This window comes from Tyto alba, unplaced genomic scaffold (assembly GCF_018691265.1).
Source record: "Tyto alba isolate M040663 unplaced genomic scaffold, T.alba_DEE_v4.0 Super-Scaffold_2, whole genome shotgun sequence".
In the NCBI taxonomy this organism is placed as follows: Eukaryota; Metazoa; Chordata; class Aves; order Strigiformes; family Tytonidae; genus Tyto; species Tyto alba.
Genome location: NW_024881282.1, coordinates 45,306,896 through 45,324,166, shown reverse-complemented (window position 1 = coordinate 45,324,166; position 17,271 = coordinate 45,306,896). Strand labels below are relative to the sequence as shown.

General features: G+C 43.4%; 1 protein-coding gene across 2 annotated transcripts in view; it reads left to right on the top strand.

Annotated features, from left to right (window-relative positions):
• Positions 1–1,179: 1,179 nt before the first annotated feature.
• The window catches only part of TMTC2 (transmembrane O-mannosyltransferase targeting cadherins 2), a 255,259-nt gene continuing 239,167 nt past the window's right edge, over positions 1,180–17,271 (top strand). The window contains exon 1 of one of the 2 annotated variants that reach the window (XM_042792917.1): positions 1,180–1,655. In XM_042792917.1, coding sequence (XP_042648851.1) covers positions 1,573–1,655 — 83 coding nt within the window. In that variant the 5' untranslated portion in view covers positions 1,180–1,572. The remainder of the gene's footprint in view (positions 1,656–17,271) is intronic. The other variant, XM_042792918.1, reaches the window with a different exon arrangement.

Here is a 17,271-nt window from a genome sequence, read left to right as displayed (position 1 = left end):
ATGCACCCTCCCCCCATGTCTGCAATTACTGCCACTGATGGTGATAACACACCCCCCGAATCTAAGTAAAAGCAGCTGAGACATTTGTGGCACTTGGGGCAGACTTCACAGGAGCACTTTAAGCATTGCTTGAAAGAGGTCTTAATGCATTTAATATATTTCGAGGTTGCAAAGAACAACATTAAATAATCACATAGGGGAGAAAGAAAACTTGTTAAAAGCTCCCCAATTTATTAGGCACCGCTTGATGTACAGACTCCCATTCTTCTGGGACAGCATGATGTGCCACTTGATGGAAATCATGAGGAAACAGTTACATAAAAGGGCTGGCTAGCAGAAACGGGAGGCAACATTTTAAAAACTCTCTTAAAAAAAGGTAACAATCAGCCTGACGGACCCAAACCCTTTCCATAACTCTCCATGCCTCTGTATCCTATGAATTACTGAAGACGGTTTCAGTGCGTTATTTCCCACGGCGGGGTTTCCTGCCCACGCCCACCCACCGGGCGTGGCCCGGGCTACCCTCACCCCACCCCCCCTTGCAGGCAGCACCCCTTCGCGGGGCTGCCCCGCGGGTTTGCCGCGGTCCTTGCCTTGGGGTGTGATTTGTTTCCAGCCCCCTCTCTGCCAAATTTCGGTGGTTTTGCTTTTGTTTCGCTCAGCTCGGAGCCGAGCTAAGGAGCTCCCCACGGATGTCCGCAGTGACAAGTGTGAGCGTGGAGCTCCCGGCTCTGGCACCCCATCTCCCACGGTGCGGGCCCACTCTCTCCTACTGATGAGTTTTGATCTGAGCTATGGTGGGGTAAAAAGAAGAAAAGGGGGGAAAACGGGAAGAGGAAAAAAGAAAGGGAAAGAGAGGTAGGAAAGGGAAGAAGAGAGAAGGGGAAGGGGGAAGAGGGAGGGAAAGAGAAATAAAGTGAAAAGAAATAAAAAAAAACGGGAAAGAAAAACTGAAAAGAAGTCAAAAAGACGGAAGGAAGGCGGAGAGGCAGAAGGGAACGGCGAAGGGGGAGGCAGGTGGGTGGGACAAGCGGGGTGCGCCGGGCGGGCGGCAGCGGCGGCGCGAGCGCTGCCCGGCGCGCGGCGGGGCCGGGGCGGGGCGGGGCGGGCGCGGAGGGAGGGGCGGGGCGGGCGCGGGGCGGGCCCGCACGCAGGCGCGGTGGGAGCCCCGGGGCGCCCCACGCGGGCGCTCCCAGAGCCTCGGCGGCGGCGCCCGGCTCGGCAGCGAGCGGGGCGCGGGCCGGGGCCGGGCGGGAACCGGAGCCGCAGCCGCCGGCGGCAGGGCAGCAGCGCCGAGGCAGGAGGGCGGCAAGCCGCCGCCGCGCCCCGCTCCGTTCCGCTCTCTCTCCGCCGCTCGCTCTGCTGCCATGGGGTAGGGGGGGGGCGGCGGAGGCGCGGGGAAGGAGCGGGGGACGCGCCGTCAGGCTGCGGCCGCCGGCGGAGCGCGGAGCGGCGCCCCGCGGTGCCGGGGGACGTGAGGGGCAGCCGCGGCGGGGCTGGCGCGGGAGGCCGGGCAGGGGGGGCTGCCCCGGTGCGAGCGCGGCGGCGGCGGCGGCGGCGGCAGGCGGAGAGATGATCGCGGAGTTGTTGACCAGCGCCCTGGGGCTCGCCCTGTACCTCAACACCCTGGGCGCCGACTTCTGCTACGATGACAGGTAAGGCGGGGAGCGGCGGGGCCGGGCGGGCGGGGGCTGCCCACCTGCCGGGAGCGGGGCGGTGGCCGCCCCCCTCGGGGTGCCCGGGGCGGCGTCGGAGGGTACCGGCGGCTCCTCGGGCTCCGGGTGGCCGCGGCGGCGCCCGCCGCTCCCGGGGCTCTGACAGCTCCCGGTGGGCCGGGACCCGCCGCTTGAACTTCGCGTGTCCTCGGCTGATCCCGCAGGCGCGGTGCCACCCGGGGTGCCCGGCCGCCTCCCGGATCCCACCCCCACCCCCCCCCCCCCCGCTCCGCCGGGACCGAGCCCCGCGCGGGAAGTTGCCGTGGGCTGCCGGGCTCCTCCGGGCGGCCGCGGGGACCGGAGCCCCGCCGCCGAGGAGGGAGGCAGCCGCCGCCGGGCTGGGCTGGGCTCCCTACCCGCTCCTCTCCCGTACCTGCCTTCAGAAGCTGCCGAAAGGCGCGGTTAGCAGTCGGGATGGGAGGGGGAAATTCCAATTTGTGCCTTTTCCGGTGACTTAATGTGATCACAGTTAAAAGCGATGCATAATTAAAATGTATTAGGGAGAACGGCACGCCTGGCTAAACTTATTAACCGTCCTGGGGTGTTTCATGCTCCGTTGGAATTAAACCATCCAAAAAGTGAGCACGGATTGACTTTGACAGCTTTTCATCAGCCTCTCCGCTCCGTGGCGAGCGACCGGCTCCCCCCAGGCGCGGGTGGGCAGCTGCCCGTGGGCCGCGGCGCTGCTCCCGGGGCCGAGACAATGCTGCTCGGATGCTCCTGGGTGGCAGCGACCGGCCATCCCGCCGCGTGGGCGGAGAGGGGGGAGAGGACGGGGTGGGTGTGAGTGGTGGGTCCCTGCTTTTCGGCTCGGGTTCGCGGTCCCAGCTCGCTCCCCGAGCAGCTGCCAGGCAGGGTTAGCACCGTGGAGGGGTCTGTGGGAGAGGAGGAACGCTAGGAAACACGGTGAGGTGGGATGAGGGATGCGCCTGGGCAGAGAAAAAACGTTGCTGGAGGAGCAGAACTTCCAGCCGCGCTGATGGGAGGTGAAAGGGTCAGATTAGGCATTTGCCTTGGGGGAAAAAACCTGCCTGTCCTGGAGTCAATTAGCTACTAAACTTGGAATTTTCCTTCCTTGCGCTGTATTACGGTGCACCTGCCGTGTCTAAGGATCTGTCAACTCTTCCAGAATATAACACCGCCCCCCCCTCCCTTCCCCTCCCCCCATTTTCAAGGGTTGCTACCATTAAGCCTATTGTACTGGAAGTAAATGCCAAGTTCTGGTCCAGGTCTGGCTGGGAACAGTGTCGCGGTTGCGGAATGTGATTCAGGCTTCAGTCCGTCAGGTCATTTACATGCACTCGAAGCCTTGGGAAGCAATTAAGTGTTTTTAGGTTTATGTGAGACTTCCAATTATCTCCAATGATTTTTCTTAAACCTGTTTTAATGTCACTCACAAACAGTAAAGGAAAAAAATCTGCTGTTACTCTGAAATGCAAAGTTGGATCAATAGAAAGTAGTGAATATTTTGACACACTGACACTATTTTAAACACGTTTGTTATAGTTAAGAACTGCAGGAGTTGTGGAATATTTACATAACTCCAAGTAGCATATGTTGCAATATTTAGGCAAAACTGGGTTGTTTAAGGACATGCTTATAAGCCTGTCCTGCAGGCCAGTTCAAATTGGCTAGGCATAGAAAGCAATTTGAAATACTACCTGGTGTTATTGATGTGGAGGTCGAGGTTACTCTTGATCTTGCCTGAGTGTGCTTTAATGCAGTTAGAAAATAGTGATATTTGAGTGTCATCTCAGAAAGAGTGGAAAAGATAATCACACGCTGTCTTTGCCAGTACTAATCCCAGACTATTTAAAAGGTGTTCTAAAATACTGCTTCGTTTATGTGTTTACCTCTGAACTAAATAAAGTACTTCTCACCATTGTAGCTAAGGTTTAGGCATTCACTGGAGTGTTCTGAAAGCCAGTTAATAGCATTTCTGTATGCAGGGTCATCTAATTAGGATGTTTTTCAACTGCAGCACTGGAAGGGTCAAGGCAGAAATAGCTGTTGCATGCTAGTAATTGTTGAGCTAGAAAGGGTTATCTATTCAAAGAGGCACGCTCTCAGACCCAAAGTATTCTTTTAACTGCAATCACAGAATCTCACTGCCCTGCAGGAGCTGGCTTGAAATGTAACACTAGAAAAGGAGGTCGATGCTGGAGCTGCAGGACACATCTCTCCATGTGGGAGATGGATCATGCTACTAACTTTAAGTGAATCAAGATTGTGCATTTAAGCTGGGAACCTGCAATGTTTTGTTTCAGGAGGGCAGCATATTGCCATAGCTTTTTCTGCTTCCTTTGCCATTATATTGAAATTACATCAGACTGTTCTTTTTTTAATATAGTGATCAAGCTTACTATATAAAGGGTGTCTGTAATTGCTTTCTGTATTTTTTTTTTTTATGTGGGTTGGGTAAGATTAAGTGGCATCGTAAAAACTTCTTATAGCAAAATCAATTTCCCAATGGTAAAACTTAATATTTTAGCAGCAGCATGGCACCAAACCAAAGACTGCATGGACAGTGATATAACAAACTTGCTTGTAGTCTGGGATTTATGACTCTATATCAAAGGGTTCAATATTTTATTTCCCACCCTTCACCCAATTAAACTGAAATTGAATGAATTTAAAGCCTGGGCAAGTTGAGTAAGCAAATGTATACATTCTTACTTTTCATCGTTAGTCTGCCTAACTTCTTGATTCTTTCAGGCTAGGCAGATATGTGGTACACACATAATCAGTGCAAACACGTGATCTTTTTGACCAATTGACTTATTGATTACTTTGAATGAAAGTGACAGCCTCTAAACCCAAGAGCCAGTGTAAAGAAGCGGCAGTGCCTTTTTTTTTTTTATTTTTTTTATTTTTTTTTTTATTCTGTAGATGTAAAAGACACAAGCTTTTGCTACCCTCTTCCCTGCTACTGTAATTCTCGGACAGCCGTGTAGTTACATGTGTAGATTATTAGAGAGAAATTCTCCTTCCCTACTCAAAACCTCCTTGTTCATCTAGGAACAAATAAATACACTTTATTTCCCTCTTTTTGTTTATTTGTTTTATTTGAAGCTGGATGTGGCTTGCAGTAACCCAGAAGAAGAGATGAATGCAGGAAGGGGGAAGGGAGGGAAATATTTAGGTGTTGGTCTAATGACACAGTGAGCTCGCATTACTTGTTAACAAAAGTTTGTTTATTCCTGAGCAAAATCATCTTGGAACTGATAACAAGGGGGTAGGGAGAAATGAAATTTCCATTCCTGTGGATGTACCGAAGATCTTGCTTGTTGCACTGTGTTAAATCCATCTTCTTGCCAGATTAAGGGGGGGCTAATCTCTGCACATGCAGTTTGTGTTTCATGGTAGTATCTACCAGTATTACAGGAGGAAAACCCATGGCTGCAATTAGCTTACAAATCTGCATAATTTTTCCCTGCTGTTTAAGCCCCAGCCCCCCTCCCCCAGGAGTAGGCAATCTGACCTGTGGGTGCCTTGCATTGAAGTTGTAATCCTTAATGGGACCTGTGCTAAATGAGACAGGTCACTGTCAGTTTATAGCTGGGGTGTGGAAGATTTAGTGCTCTGCGTATCTGAGGTCATGCGTTGCTACAGCGAACATGTTGAAAGCAACTCATCCATTGAGGTGTTCCTTTCTTCTCCCAAATGTCAGGAGAAAGGCATGTTTTAAGGAGACTTTTAGTAGAAATCTTTAACCTTGAGTGACGTATTTCCTCTGTGGCATGTTGACAAAATTGGTGTTCTGGAAAATATGCTCAGATTTGTCTGTCTCCGGGTAGGACTCTTCTGTGAGATTTGGTAGCACTAACTTCCTCTAGTTTGTGCTGCATTTTATCTAGCAGGCCTGAATAGAGCAGCCTGGCTGATGGCAGAAAACATCCAACAGCCTTGTTTCAAAGTCGCAGGGCAATATTGTAAACTGCCTTGAAGAAATCCTGATAAATACCTTCGCCCTGTAGTGTCAGTCTTGTGTCATTTAAAAATAGGCTGAGCCCGTACACATTCGACAGTACTTCTGTTGGGTCTGCCACATGAGATTTAATCTAGCAAATGACCCAAATACATGCACTAGAAGAACAAGTATAAATACACTGGGGAAAATTGCTTACCATCTGTCTACTTGTTGTGTGTGTACATTTGATTATTAATTTACATTTGTGTGTTTTATGGCCCCTTTTTGTCTACTCTAAATTTTTCAGCTCCAAGCACACCTCTCCAGCAGCATGCAGTACCTCCAATTTGCAGGTGGCAGCAATCTTCTGAGTTCCAGCAGTGAGGCTGCTGGAGAGGAGAAGAGGGGAGGCAAGGACTTGTATCTTTCTCTGTAGTGTTTTCCCTTTCCCCCCCCCCCGTTGCCTCTTCTGTGTGTTAATTTCAAACCACCATAAAGATAATTCGTATATGAAACAGGGAATTTAATGTGTTGATAAAGAACAGTGTAACCTGGAGAAGATGCCTGAGTAACTGGGGCTATGTAGTTTTCAGGTACTGTCGCTGAGTATCAACCACGTGAACCAGTAACTGATTATCTAATGACATGAACCTGGCATGATAATATTCTATTAATATGATACCAGTTCCATTTTTAAATGCTTGAGCATAAGCTAAAAATACATTTGGCTTTTGATTTAAAAAGCCTTTCTGCATAAAAAATTGTGTTGAATGAAATGCTTTGATCAAAATGTGAAATCCTAGTTTCATCAAAATAGTGAGTTTTTTTTTTTTTTTTTTCCCGTAGAGATGCTGTAGTATAGAGATTTTTGGAAGCAAAAAAGAAATTATGTCCCCGCAGGCTTTATTTTAAGATTCTTGTTGCATATATAACACTAACATAAACCATGTCACTTCTGGTAGCTGGTTCAGAGAATAAATTCATGACTGTTAGCAGACGGAGAGTCTCCCTGAGTCACCGATGGGATGTGCCTCATCTGCAGGAAGTTCTTCCAGCACACAATGGAGTTACAAATTCAAATGATCCACTTTCTCCAGCATCTCCCATATGTATTCCAGCTGCACTTCTGAATCCTTTAAGTTTGCCAGAGTGAAAGTCGCTCAAAAGGCTTAGAAGTCTCTCATCTCAATTTGTTAACCATCTGATAGCTGCAAGAGTGCTGAATTAGAGCTCCTTTGCCTCCCTCATCTGGAAGTTTGCCCTTTCCTCATTGTTGGCTGCTAGGAATTTTTTTTTTTTCTTTTTTTCTGTGAAGTTGACTGAAGCAGATTTTGCTGTTTGTTTATGGAATTTCTTCCTTTAGCTGAAATATTTGATGCTGAAGCTGTAGATGCAAGTCTGCTGGCAACTTGTGGTGTAAGTTGCTCCAAATATGCAATCGGAGAAACAGACTAAATCTGAAGAAAGAGATGCTTATTCTTACTGTTACTTATGTAAAAGTGCATCTGTTCTTTGGGCCAGTGTTTTAGGTTAGATTTTTTTCATTTTTATTTTTTTAAACAATAGGCTTTACACAGCTTTTAAATTGACTTTTTCTTCTCTTTTTTTTTTTTTTTTTTTTTTTTAAAAAAGAAACCTTTTTAAACTGTCCATTTCCCTCTGTTTTTTTTTCATCCCTAATTTTTGTCCAAAGTGATTGTTTGAATGATGGAAGCATTTTACCTGGAGACCTGAACTTTACGCTGAAAGTTCTTTGTTCTCCAACACTTTGGCCCTCAGGTTTTTAAATGAATTTTGGGATTTCTCTTGATTGTGGAAGCCTACTGTTTGCCTTTGGGTTTGCACAATCCTTGAACTCCCTGTGCTTTCCCACTTGAGGTGACTGATCATATAAGCTCTCCTTCTTTTAAAATGGGAGCTTGTTCTATGGGCAGGTTAAGTAAGTCAGGATGGAAGTAAGATTTAATTTAATTTCTTCTAGATCAGGTTCTTAGGTTGTATTCCCACAGTTTTAGGATAATCCTCTAGACTCGGGATATTTGTGTTATTGCTTGCACAGGCAGTCCCTCCCCAGTAAGTGGGAGAGGGTGTAAATCCTGTAATTTCTTTCATAGTTTCACCCTCTGCAGAACTCCATACTAAACCATTTTTCCCTGAAGGCCAGCCCATTGCTGAATGAAACTCGAAGAGCCAGAGGAAACTGGTTTTTGGAATTGCACCCTAAATATTACTTAATACGTCGACTCTACCGCTCAGTTTGGTACTTCAGGACAGTTGAAATATCTTGCTGACCTGTGGATGGCTCGTAGCGGGCACCTCCGAAGGCAGTGGTCTGTGCTTTGTCTCTGTCTTTGGAGGATGCTTCAGCCTAGCACAGGATTGCTGTTGTTCATATATGACAGTTTACTGTGAAACAAAGTAGCATGCTGGATCACTGGGGCAGCAGCTAACGAACAAGTAATCTGTCAATCTCTCTTTCACTTCAAGGAAAAAGAAAACCAGTAAATCAGACCTGATAAAATTTGGCCACCCAGCCTCTGTAATCAGGGATGGCTAGTCGATGTGCTCTGATGCTCTCCCACCCCAGCCATTCCTGGCCTTGTTAAGCTTCAAGGCGGAGAAAAAGTAAAAGTGTCATCCTTGAATACTAATCCTTGTGTTCCCTAGGACACTGTGAATTACTCTGTTAGCCTTCGTTGTCCTATTGGCTTCATGAGGAGATTTTTCAATGATAGTGGGGGGTTTCAATCGGAGGTAAATAAGCTCTGTTGCTGTCTTCATATCCCTTCTTTCCTTCATCTCTTCATCTTTTTAATTGCTGCTTGTTTTATTGGAAATACTGTGCTTTCAGCGTGAGTCTTTTATGTCTTAATTATTTTTATATTTTTTTTTCCCAGTGGTTTATTCAAATGGCTCATATTCATGCTTCAAAAACTTAAAAATCAAGGTAACCTCTGAAAACACATGTAGGTGAATACACCATCACTATAGTAAATAGAATAGTGGATTTTTGTTGTGTGCCTAAAACTTGAGACCAAGTCTTTTGGTATCTGTCTTCCAGCAGAGAGCAGGACAGGCTTCCCATTAGTCTGCCACAAAGGCTCCTTAATTTATATGCGGGGGTCACTGTTGACTGCCTCAGAGCACTTCTCTCCAGGAATTAAGCACATTGGACTCAGCAGCTCTCCCAGTCCCAGCTGGCCCAGGAAGCCAGAGACTGACAGGTAATTGAATGAGGATTTTCCACATGATGGTACAAACCATTACAGCTAGAGGACTGGACTGGTCTGTGGCATCCCCTATTATTCACCAACCTGACAGTAGACCCCAAAAAACCTGCCCTGACCTCTGACCTGTGGTTCAAGGAAGGACAGGTTTTCCTGAATTTAGCATCCTGTTTCCAGGATGGGTTTTTCTGAAGTTATCATTACTCTAGGCTATTTTGCTAATGAGAGGCTTGTACGATTTTAACTCCTTCATGTTTTAGTCATCTAGTCCGGTATTAGTTCAGAGGAACAATACAGTAATTGGTAGCAGAACTATCGCTGTAAAGTCTCTGCCAGTGCCTGGATGCTATTTTCATGCAGCTTGGTAATTTGCATAGTTAAATCCTAAAAAAGGACTTGAACTCTTGAAACAGGGTCACGATTCAGTGACCAAAATTGTCATGGAAACAAACCCACTCAGCAGCAGCCTAAACGGTTCCTAGATCTCTGCCTTGTCTTCCCTTCCCTCCTCTGTGGCTTTTTACCTAAAACAATAACTGGTGCTGGGCCCAGGAACCAGGTTCCAGTATGCCACTTCCCCATCATCTCCACAGAATGACCTGCGCCCTATGCTTAAGGCACCCTTCTGTTAGGAAACCAGTCTTTGAACCCTCTCAAAGACCTAAATAAAAGGTAGATAGACCACAAGTGTTTGTCTGCAGTCCCAATTTACAGATACCATTTAATTTCTGTATATAGTGTTTCCAATTGCTTGGTTACAGGCTCTGAGTATGTGAGACTTCAGTTTTTAATTGCTTTTCTGAGAAATTTCTTTCCCTCTGGTGCAAGGGAATGTATCTTGGAGTTGGATGGATCTGTGTGAATCAGATACTTTTCTTTAGGAGGCACTGCCTGCCTGGTAAGTGCATAGGCTCCCAGCATTGTGGTGCACCAGGAGTGCTTTTACAGCATCAGGCCTCCAACTTCTGTGCAGGAATATTTCTCAGTTGATGCTGTTTAAAATAGCTTTTAGGTTTTGCTCAGTAACTACTGAAGCTGGTAACGGTTATTTTTTGGTATTAGAAAACCCAGCACATACGAGTTCAGTAAAGCACTAAGAAATACTCTTGCACTGAAAATAGTCTCCCTAAATTGATGTTTGCAGTGGTTTTAAGATGATGGAATTACTTAGTGGGGAGAAAAACCCAAGGCACTGGATGTTGTCCAGTATAAAGATCTTTAAGAATTAACAATGGTATCAGGAAAATAAACCTTTCTGTACATAGGGGTCAGCCAAGCCAGTTATTGTAGAGTGTCATCATTAAAACCAAGTCCTAAAATCCCCCCAAAACCAGCAACAAACTTTGATTTTTATCAAAGAGCCTCTTGATATGGCTTCATCCAGATTCCAGTAGGAGATGAAAGTCTTCACGAGCAGACAAGCACCTGTGTAAAAAAAACAGATCAGTGTGCTGAAGTTGCCCCAAGAAGGTAGTCAAAGGGGGTCTGTGCCATCATCCTTTAAACTCTAAATATTCAGTGTGTGGCTGGTCTCTGTTTTGGACCCATGTGTTTCATGATGATTCCTGTGCCTGCCTTCCAGCCCGGAGTATTTCCCTCAGGTGTGTTTTAGCATGCTCAGAGTTCAAACTGCTTTAAGTGCTGTAAGTGAGGGTGTGAGTTGTTCAATTGAAGTTCTTTATCTATTCATGTCTATATATTTGTCAGGCTTTTAGTAGTCACTTTGAAATGAAAGATGAATTTTGCTGGATTATAAAGTAATAGGTCAACATCCTGGAGGCAGCATTGGGAGAACTAAAACTCCTAATCCAGAATACTTTTATTTTCTGCAAATGACTAATTTGTTCCAGGTCTCTAACATGAAATCTTGAAGTGAGAGTTCATTCCGAAAATCATGCACTTCTGGGACTTTGGTGCCTTTGAGTTGTGTGTGTGGCTTGATTTCATAATTTTCAGAGTGTGATTTCAATGGTGGGCCTTTGAGAAGGCACAGGAGGATCTTGCTGCCCAATGTGCAAAGCAGCACATTGATACACTTAAAAATCTGCTTTTTAAAGCACAAGATGCCTGTGCCTTTGTAAACAGTTTAGTACTGCGTCACTTCTCTTATGCAGGCTGATCCTGATGGTGCTTTTAGCCTTTATGTGATATTGTAGCACTACAGGAACATAGGAATGTTCTTGGTTTCATTTTACAGCCTGACAATGTTCCTGAGTTGGGATCATTTATATTTGGCTGGCTCCTTTGTTTGAGTGAGCTTGTACGGGGCTACTTTGAAAAGGAGATTAGGTCCAGTTGAAAATTCAGATGAGATGTCTGCAGTCACCTCTGGCCATTAGAGTAGTTTTCCTAATCCCAAATAACACTGGGGATTTTTTCTTACTGAAGTGGAAGGAGCCCACGCTGCCTTAAGTATGAATCTGTGGGTGGAAGAATCCACTTGTAGCTGTTCTGTAGGTTATGAGTCTTATGATGTATACTTGTTTTTTCATGCTTCATATGCTTTTTAAAAACAGGGTTTTTTTCTTTTCAAGTAAAAATGTATTTGAAGGAACACTGTGCCTTGTCATATTCTCTAATTTCCAACAGTTATGTGAAGATGAAGGTGCTGTCGTCTTGTACTTGATACTGTATTTATTTGATTTGACTGCTGAGCATGGCAACGGTGTTGATTGTTTTAATTATTTTAATACGAAGATAGAGAAATTAGGCTCAGAGTGAAGCATAGGCTCGGAAGTGGGGCAGGATCTTAAGAAGCTTTATTTTTTGTGTTATACATCAGCCCTCTAGATACCACTAAAATAAGAAAAATATTTATGTCTTGGATTAAACCTCTCTGTATTGGCCTGCCTGTCCTTGCTGGTGCCAGAATTTGATCAGTGAATCATCTTGGGCAAGTCTCTGAAATAATTTGTGAAGCTTCATTTGGAAGTTTGGTTTATGAGTCTCTAGCAAGGTCGCTCTCATTCTGCCATCCTTTCTTTGGCCTTCCATGCCTCCTCCCAATTCCCATGCCAAAAAGAAACACTGTACAGTTACTGGGAAGATACTTCTGGGTATGATATGCATCTATCTGTGTATTTCCTTGCTTCAAAATCTTGAATTGTAATGAGAATTTTCTTGTAATAAATTCCCTGAAGCTCCAGTGTATGTGCTTCATTTTCTTCAAACAATCTCAGTTGTACTTGTGGAAACTTTTAGAGGGTTTTTTGTGGGTTTTATTTTTTTTTAGGAGTGAAAGGAGGATTGGTCTTGCAAAATTAATGTTAGTTGCAGAAGAAAACTTTCCTTTTTTAATTAATTATTTGTAATTAAACTTCTGATCTTTTACATTGTTATAGCACTTTGATCTGAATTAAGGTTCCAGTGCCAAAAAAATAATTTAAGTGCTGCATGGCTGTATAAATAAAGCTTGATGAAAGAAAAACTGCTAAGAGAATGATGAAAAAATTTAATCAAACAAAAAAGCATTTTTGTGTGTAGCAGCTTTCATTCTGCAGCACAAACAGTTCGTTATAGCTTCTTTGTAACACCAGTATACTTGAATAAATTTTCTATTTGTGTGAAAAGACATAGCTGTACATTCTATTCCATTTCACAGTACATTACTCATCTTTTGTATGTAAATCACTTGGCTTGTTAAAAATGCTAGTATTTCTCTTTAATAAACATCACGCTTCTGGAGAGCTCTCAAGATGCACTTTTTTTTTTTTTTTTTAAGACGAAAGACTTAAATATGGGGAAAGGCCACAAAGAAAATGGTTCCTCACATTGTTGGCCTCATGCTAAAAAAGCAAAACCCAAGCTGGATCACCCCAGAGCACAATCCATGCTGCTCTTTGCTGCCAGACACGTTCGTGTTCTTCCTGGGCTTTGAAATGACTGCTGGAAGCAGCGCTGCACCCGCGCTGCGTAGCTTCAGCTCGCGTCATGGAGATGGCTGCGGTGATGTGGTTTACGGAGGATCGCTGGCAGGTGGAGCCCGAGATGAAAGCCTTCTGCACCCCAACGGGCCTGGGGCTGTGTGCCTGGATGTGCCCCGAGCTACTGTGCAAGTCATTACATCTCTTGCTGCTTCTGCTTCCTCTCTCCCTGTTCCTGCTCGCAATGTGATTGCAAGCTCTTGGCAGCCGAAACCGCATCTCTAGTAGGTCTGTTGCGCTGCTTGGTTCAGCATGGCTCAAGACTTGATAAGGGCATCTGGTGATTTTAAAGTGATGGCTTGGGCTTAAAGAAGGTAAGGTTAACGGAAGTTGCTTTACATGCTATCCCCTTTCCATAGAATTACTAGATGTCTAGATGCTGTTTAGCCAGAGTGAGTTGGCCAAGGTTTCTCTTGAGTGTGGTCTTCTGTAGCAGTGTGCTTGTTTTTAATAAAACCAAGTCTCACTAATTCTGTTTCGATTAATGTCGAATAACTAGGTTTGTATGCATTCAACACAGAACTCCGAATTACCCTGATTTATGGTGGAGTTAGGTACTTGGAGCTTCATGCCTGGCTGATACAGGGTTAAAAGCAAAATGAAGGATTGAATGTCCAGGGAGCGGGAAGCTAGTTGGTCCTCTGGAATTCAGTCTGCTTCCAGGTCTTGTCAAAGAAAATAATATAAGGATATTAATAAAAAAGTTGATGTTTATAAGCAAACAAAACTGATCTGCTGAGGTACAGTAACCTGTGGGAGATTTTGCAAGAAACTCTTCTACTCTAGGGGATGGTCAGCTCTTTCTTCAATTTTTTTCTAAATGTTCCAATTTCAATCAATGTGTGCAATCCTTTCTGAAAAAAATTAAAGCCCACCTCATTTAGGGGCTGGCAGAGTGTCTGGTGAGGTGAGGAAAGGATCCCACAAAGAAGGAAGGCCTTAAGGAATATTGGCTTTTACCTGGTTGTGTGCTGCATACCTAATCTGCTAGTTTGTAATACTAATAAGTATTAATATCTGGTCTTTTGCTCTCTTGAAAAATTATAAAAATGCCATCTGTATCGGAATATCTGTAGTGTTTTGTCCATCTGACAGAGATACATGCTCAACCTACCGTAATTCTGAGCTATTAACTTGATGCGTATGGAAAATAGAAGGCTTGTTCCTCTTCACGCAGCTCTAGATCTTGGTGCTCCTTGGGGATAGCATTGCTGAAGGAGTCTTGTCTAAGCAGGAAAATTGGATAGTAGAGGTCTGTAGGTACCATGGTGATGAGTATGAAATGCATATCTTGAAAGGCTCTGATGCAGTAGCTTGAAGCAAAGTACCACCCTGTTACGCACAGTTTCCAGAAATCACATGCTGTGTGTGATATTTAAATCTACCAACTTGGCTCTGTGCTTGGCTTGTTCTGAACATCTTGCAGACTGAAATTTGTAGATTTTCTTAAGGCTCTACTTGTATTGTAACTTAGTATAGGCAAGCAGTTTCAGTTTATGTTCATGCTATGCTAATTGTTAATGATGTGAAAAAGTGTATGAGCGTGTTTTACAGTGAAAAGGTTTAAAACTCAGTTTTTTACTACTGAATCCTAATGTTATGGTACTGTTTTCTGAATAAGTAAAATGACTCTAAAGCATGAAAATAAAGAACTAGGACACAGGTAAATGTAATGATGGAAAAAATTACAAGATTTCAAAATAAAGAGTATTTCATTAATGCTTATGCCTCATTTTTTCTGTAAATATTTAAGCAAAAATCTAAATGAAGTGGATGAGAATTTTCAGTAATGGGTGGGATTAAAATCAGTTTACTGAAATTTTATTCTGGTCTAGTGTAATTTAAACAGTTATTCTTAAAAGTATAAATTGCACTGGATCTTAGTGTGGGCAAGGATGTAGGAACATCTGCTCATTGTGTAGCACAGTGGGAGTGATGGCTGAATGTTTTTGCTTGAACAAGGGCACTGAGAGCACTTTATTTTGCATACCTCTCAGGATAAGAAATCGTGGGGAGACATCTGTGTGTACAGTATGAAAATGCATGTTATAGTTTTCAGCCACATAAAACAGCATATAAAGATACTAGTGAATGGAGAGTATTTGTTGTCCATCCTCATTTTTCACGGACTGAAGTCTTATATAAAATGTGTGAAGTAGCAGAGCACAGTCCTGTTAAGGATGAACAGATATTGTGACAATTCTTAGCATAAACCTGAAATTGTACCAGTCAGTCCTTTGCCAAGATTAAGTGAGCACACTTGTAGAGTAAGGTGCTCAAGGAATACTGCTTATCATGCTGTATTTTGTATTGTAAAATTCCAAAGAAGCCTGTTCATAACAGGATGGTTGCATTTAATATGTGTATTTAATTGCATATATGATAACAGACATAATATTTCATCCTATCTATAGCTGCAATGCTGTCTTACATCTGCACCAGCAGTGCAGGTCATGGAGAGAGCGAAGGGATGGACCCTGCAATCTTCCAACAGTGATTAAATTAGTATCACATTGTACCCCTGGGAATTTCTAAGCTCATAAATACAGTAAGCAGTATGGTAATCAGGAAAAGCAAGTTGTTTTCTGTATTCAGAGGGTCTTTATTTCTTTAGTCATTGTTCTGAATTTCAGCAGGGACTTCTATGGTTTTATCTTGTGCAGCAAAGGTTCTCGGACTTTGCGATTTTGGGGCTTCCTTTTTTGTTTTTCTGCTGAAGGTCAGAAGTTAGGTACTGGGGTCACCTTACACTATCCATGCTAAATAAAACTGAGGAAGCAAGTGCAGAGATTCTATTTCAGCTGTTGCTTCAGGAACTGACTAAACCTTGATTTAATTGAATTCAATTTAGATTGGTTGAATATTGCTGTTGGTGTAATTAAAGAAAACTGCAGTTTACTAATCTGTTTTTCTGTAAGTCTCCTGCACCTGCCTGAAATTTATTCTTTTTTGAAGTGAAAATGAACAAGTGGACTCTCCAGCTAAGCAAAGTCAGTGTTTGTGCCTAGATGATTATGCATTAACTATTTCATGCTTATTGGAATGGAAAAAATGAGCAGATTGGAGAGGATGAATAGCCTGCTTAGTAATATCCAAAAAGGAGGAAGAATATAACCTAATAATCTGCTTTAGTGATGATCTGTTTATTCTGTGCTAACTTAGTTAAGATCAAGATAAAAGCAACTCATTTTGTAGGTCCTACATGCCAGTAAGAGAGAAAATGGCAGCATGTGCCTTGGATTTGCTGCTAAGGCTTCAGTTTTACAAATGCTTGGACATGTGTTCAGTTTTTTAGATGTAAATAGTCCCATTAGATGAAATCTGGGTCCAACTGGAGTCAATGGTAAAACCTGTGACAGTTTAAATAAGGCTAGAATTTCATGAATGAGTTCAGTGAGACTACTTGTATACATAAAGTTAAACACATGGCTAAGTGTTTGCAGGACAGAGGGCCTGCAAGGATATGAGAATGAGACCCTTGCGACACAATTTGAAGTCTGACCTGTCTTGCTGCTGCATGATGGAGAGCCACTGTGAGGAAGTAGGTGAACTTTTTGGGCATAAACAGAGTATATAAAGCATCATAAATAACTACAATTCATAAAATGCTTGGTTGGTCCTAAATAATGAAGCAGTGAAAATGTTTATGGGCTGTGCTTGTTCTTGTAATATATTTTTATTTTATATTTTTTGGCACATATGCATGTAAGGAATTAGTATCATTATTATGTTTTGTTATTCAGAAGAACTTAGTAGCAGAAGTTGCTTTCTTTTGAAAGGGAGAGGTAAAATCGAAGTTACAGGCCAGACCCTCCCTAGTCTACTACTTAATCATAGGAATCATGCAGAATTTCATAATTATGTCAACTGTTGTAATCATCATCATGTATATCAAGTACTTTGTTTCATATCACGCTTGGTAAAGAAACACTGTGGGTATTACCATAACTGTGACAGTTTTCACCATCTGAGGCTCTCCCCTCCAGATGTTTCACTGGTTTGCAAATTTGATTTGGAGATGCATGTGCAGCAAAACAACTGTTATATAAACTAACAGTTCTGTGTCTGTCTACTGGTGCAGAATATCTTTGCAGAGCCTAGTTTTGCATTTCTTAGAGAGAAATATTATTTGAACAACTGCCCCCTTAATCCTGTGTTATTTAGATAAGTACATTTTTCCAGGTTTTTGAGGGAGTCCTAATTTACATTTCATAACACACACACACACAACCAAGCAATTAGCATGAAGTCTTATGGCAGCCTGACAGTCCTTTGTGCCTATGGAAACAGTTACACAATAGTGCATGTGCAAATAATATTATCAGGTGCCCTTTGTGCATGCTCACCCCTTTTACCTGGAGCATACTAAAAAGCTGTGGCCTAGTTCTCATTTAAATTCAACCTGCTCTATTATATGATGAACTTGTGTAAAGAGGGAAACATTGAGGTCTTAAGAAAATAATAACTACTATTAATTCTTTTAAATGACTTCATTT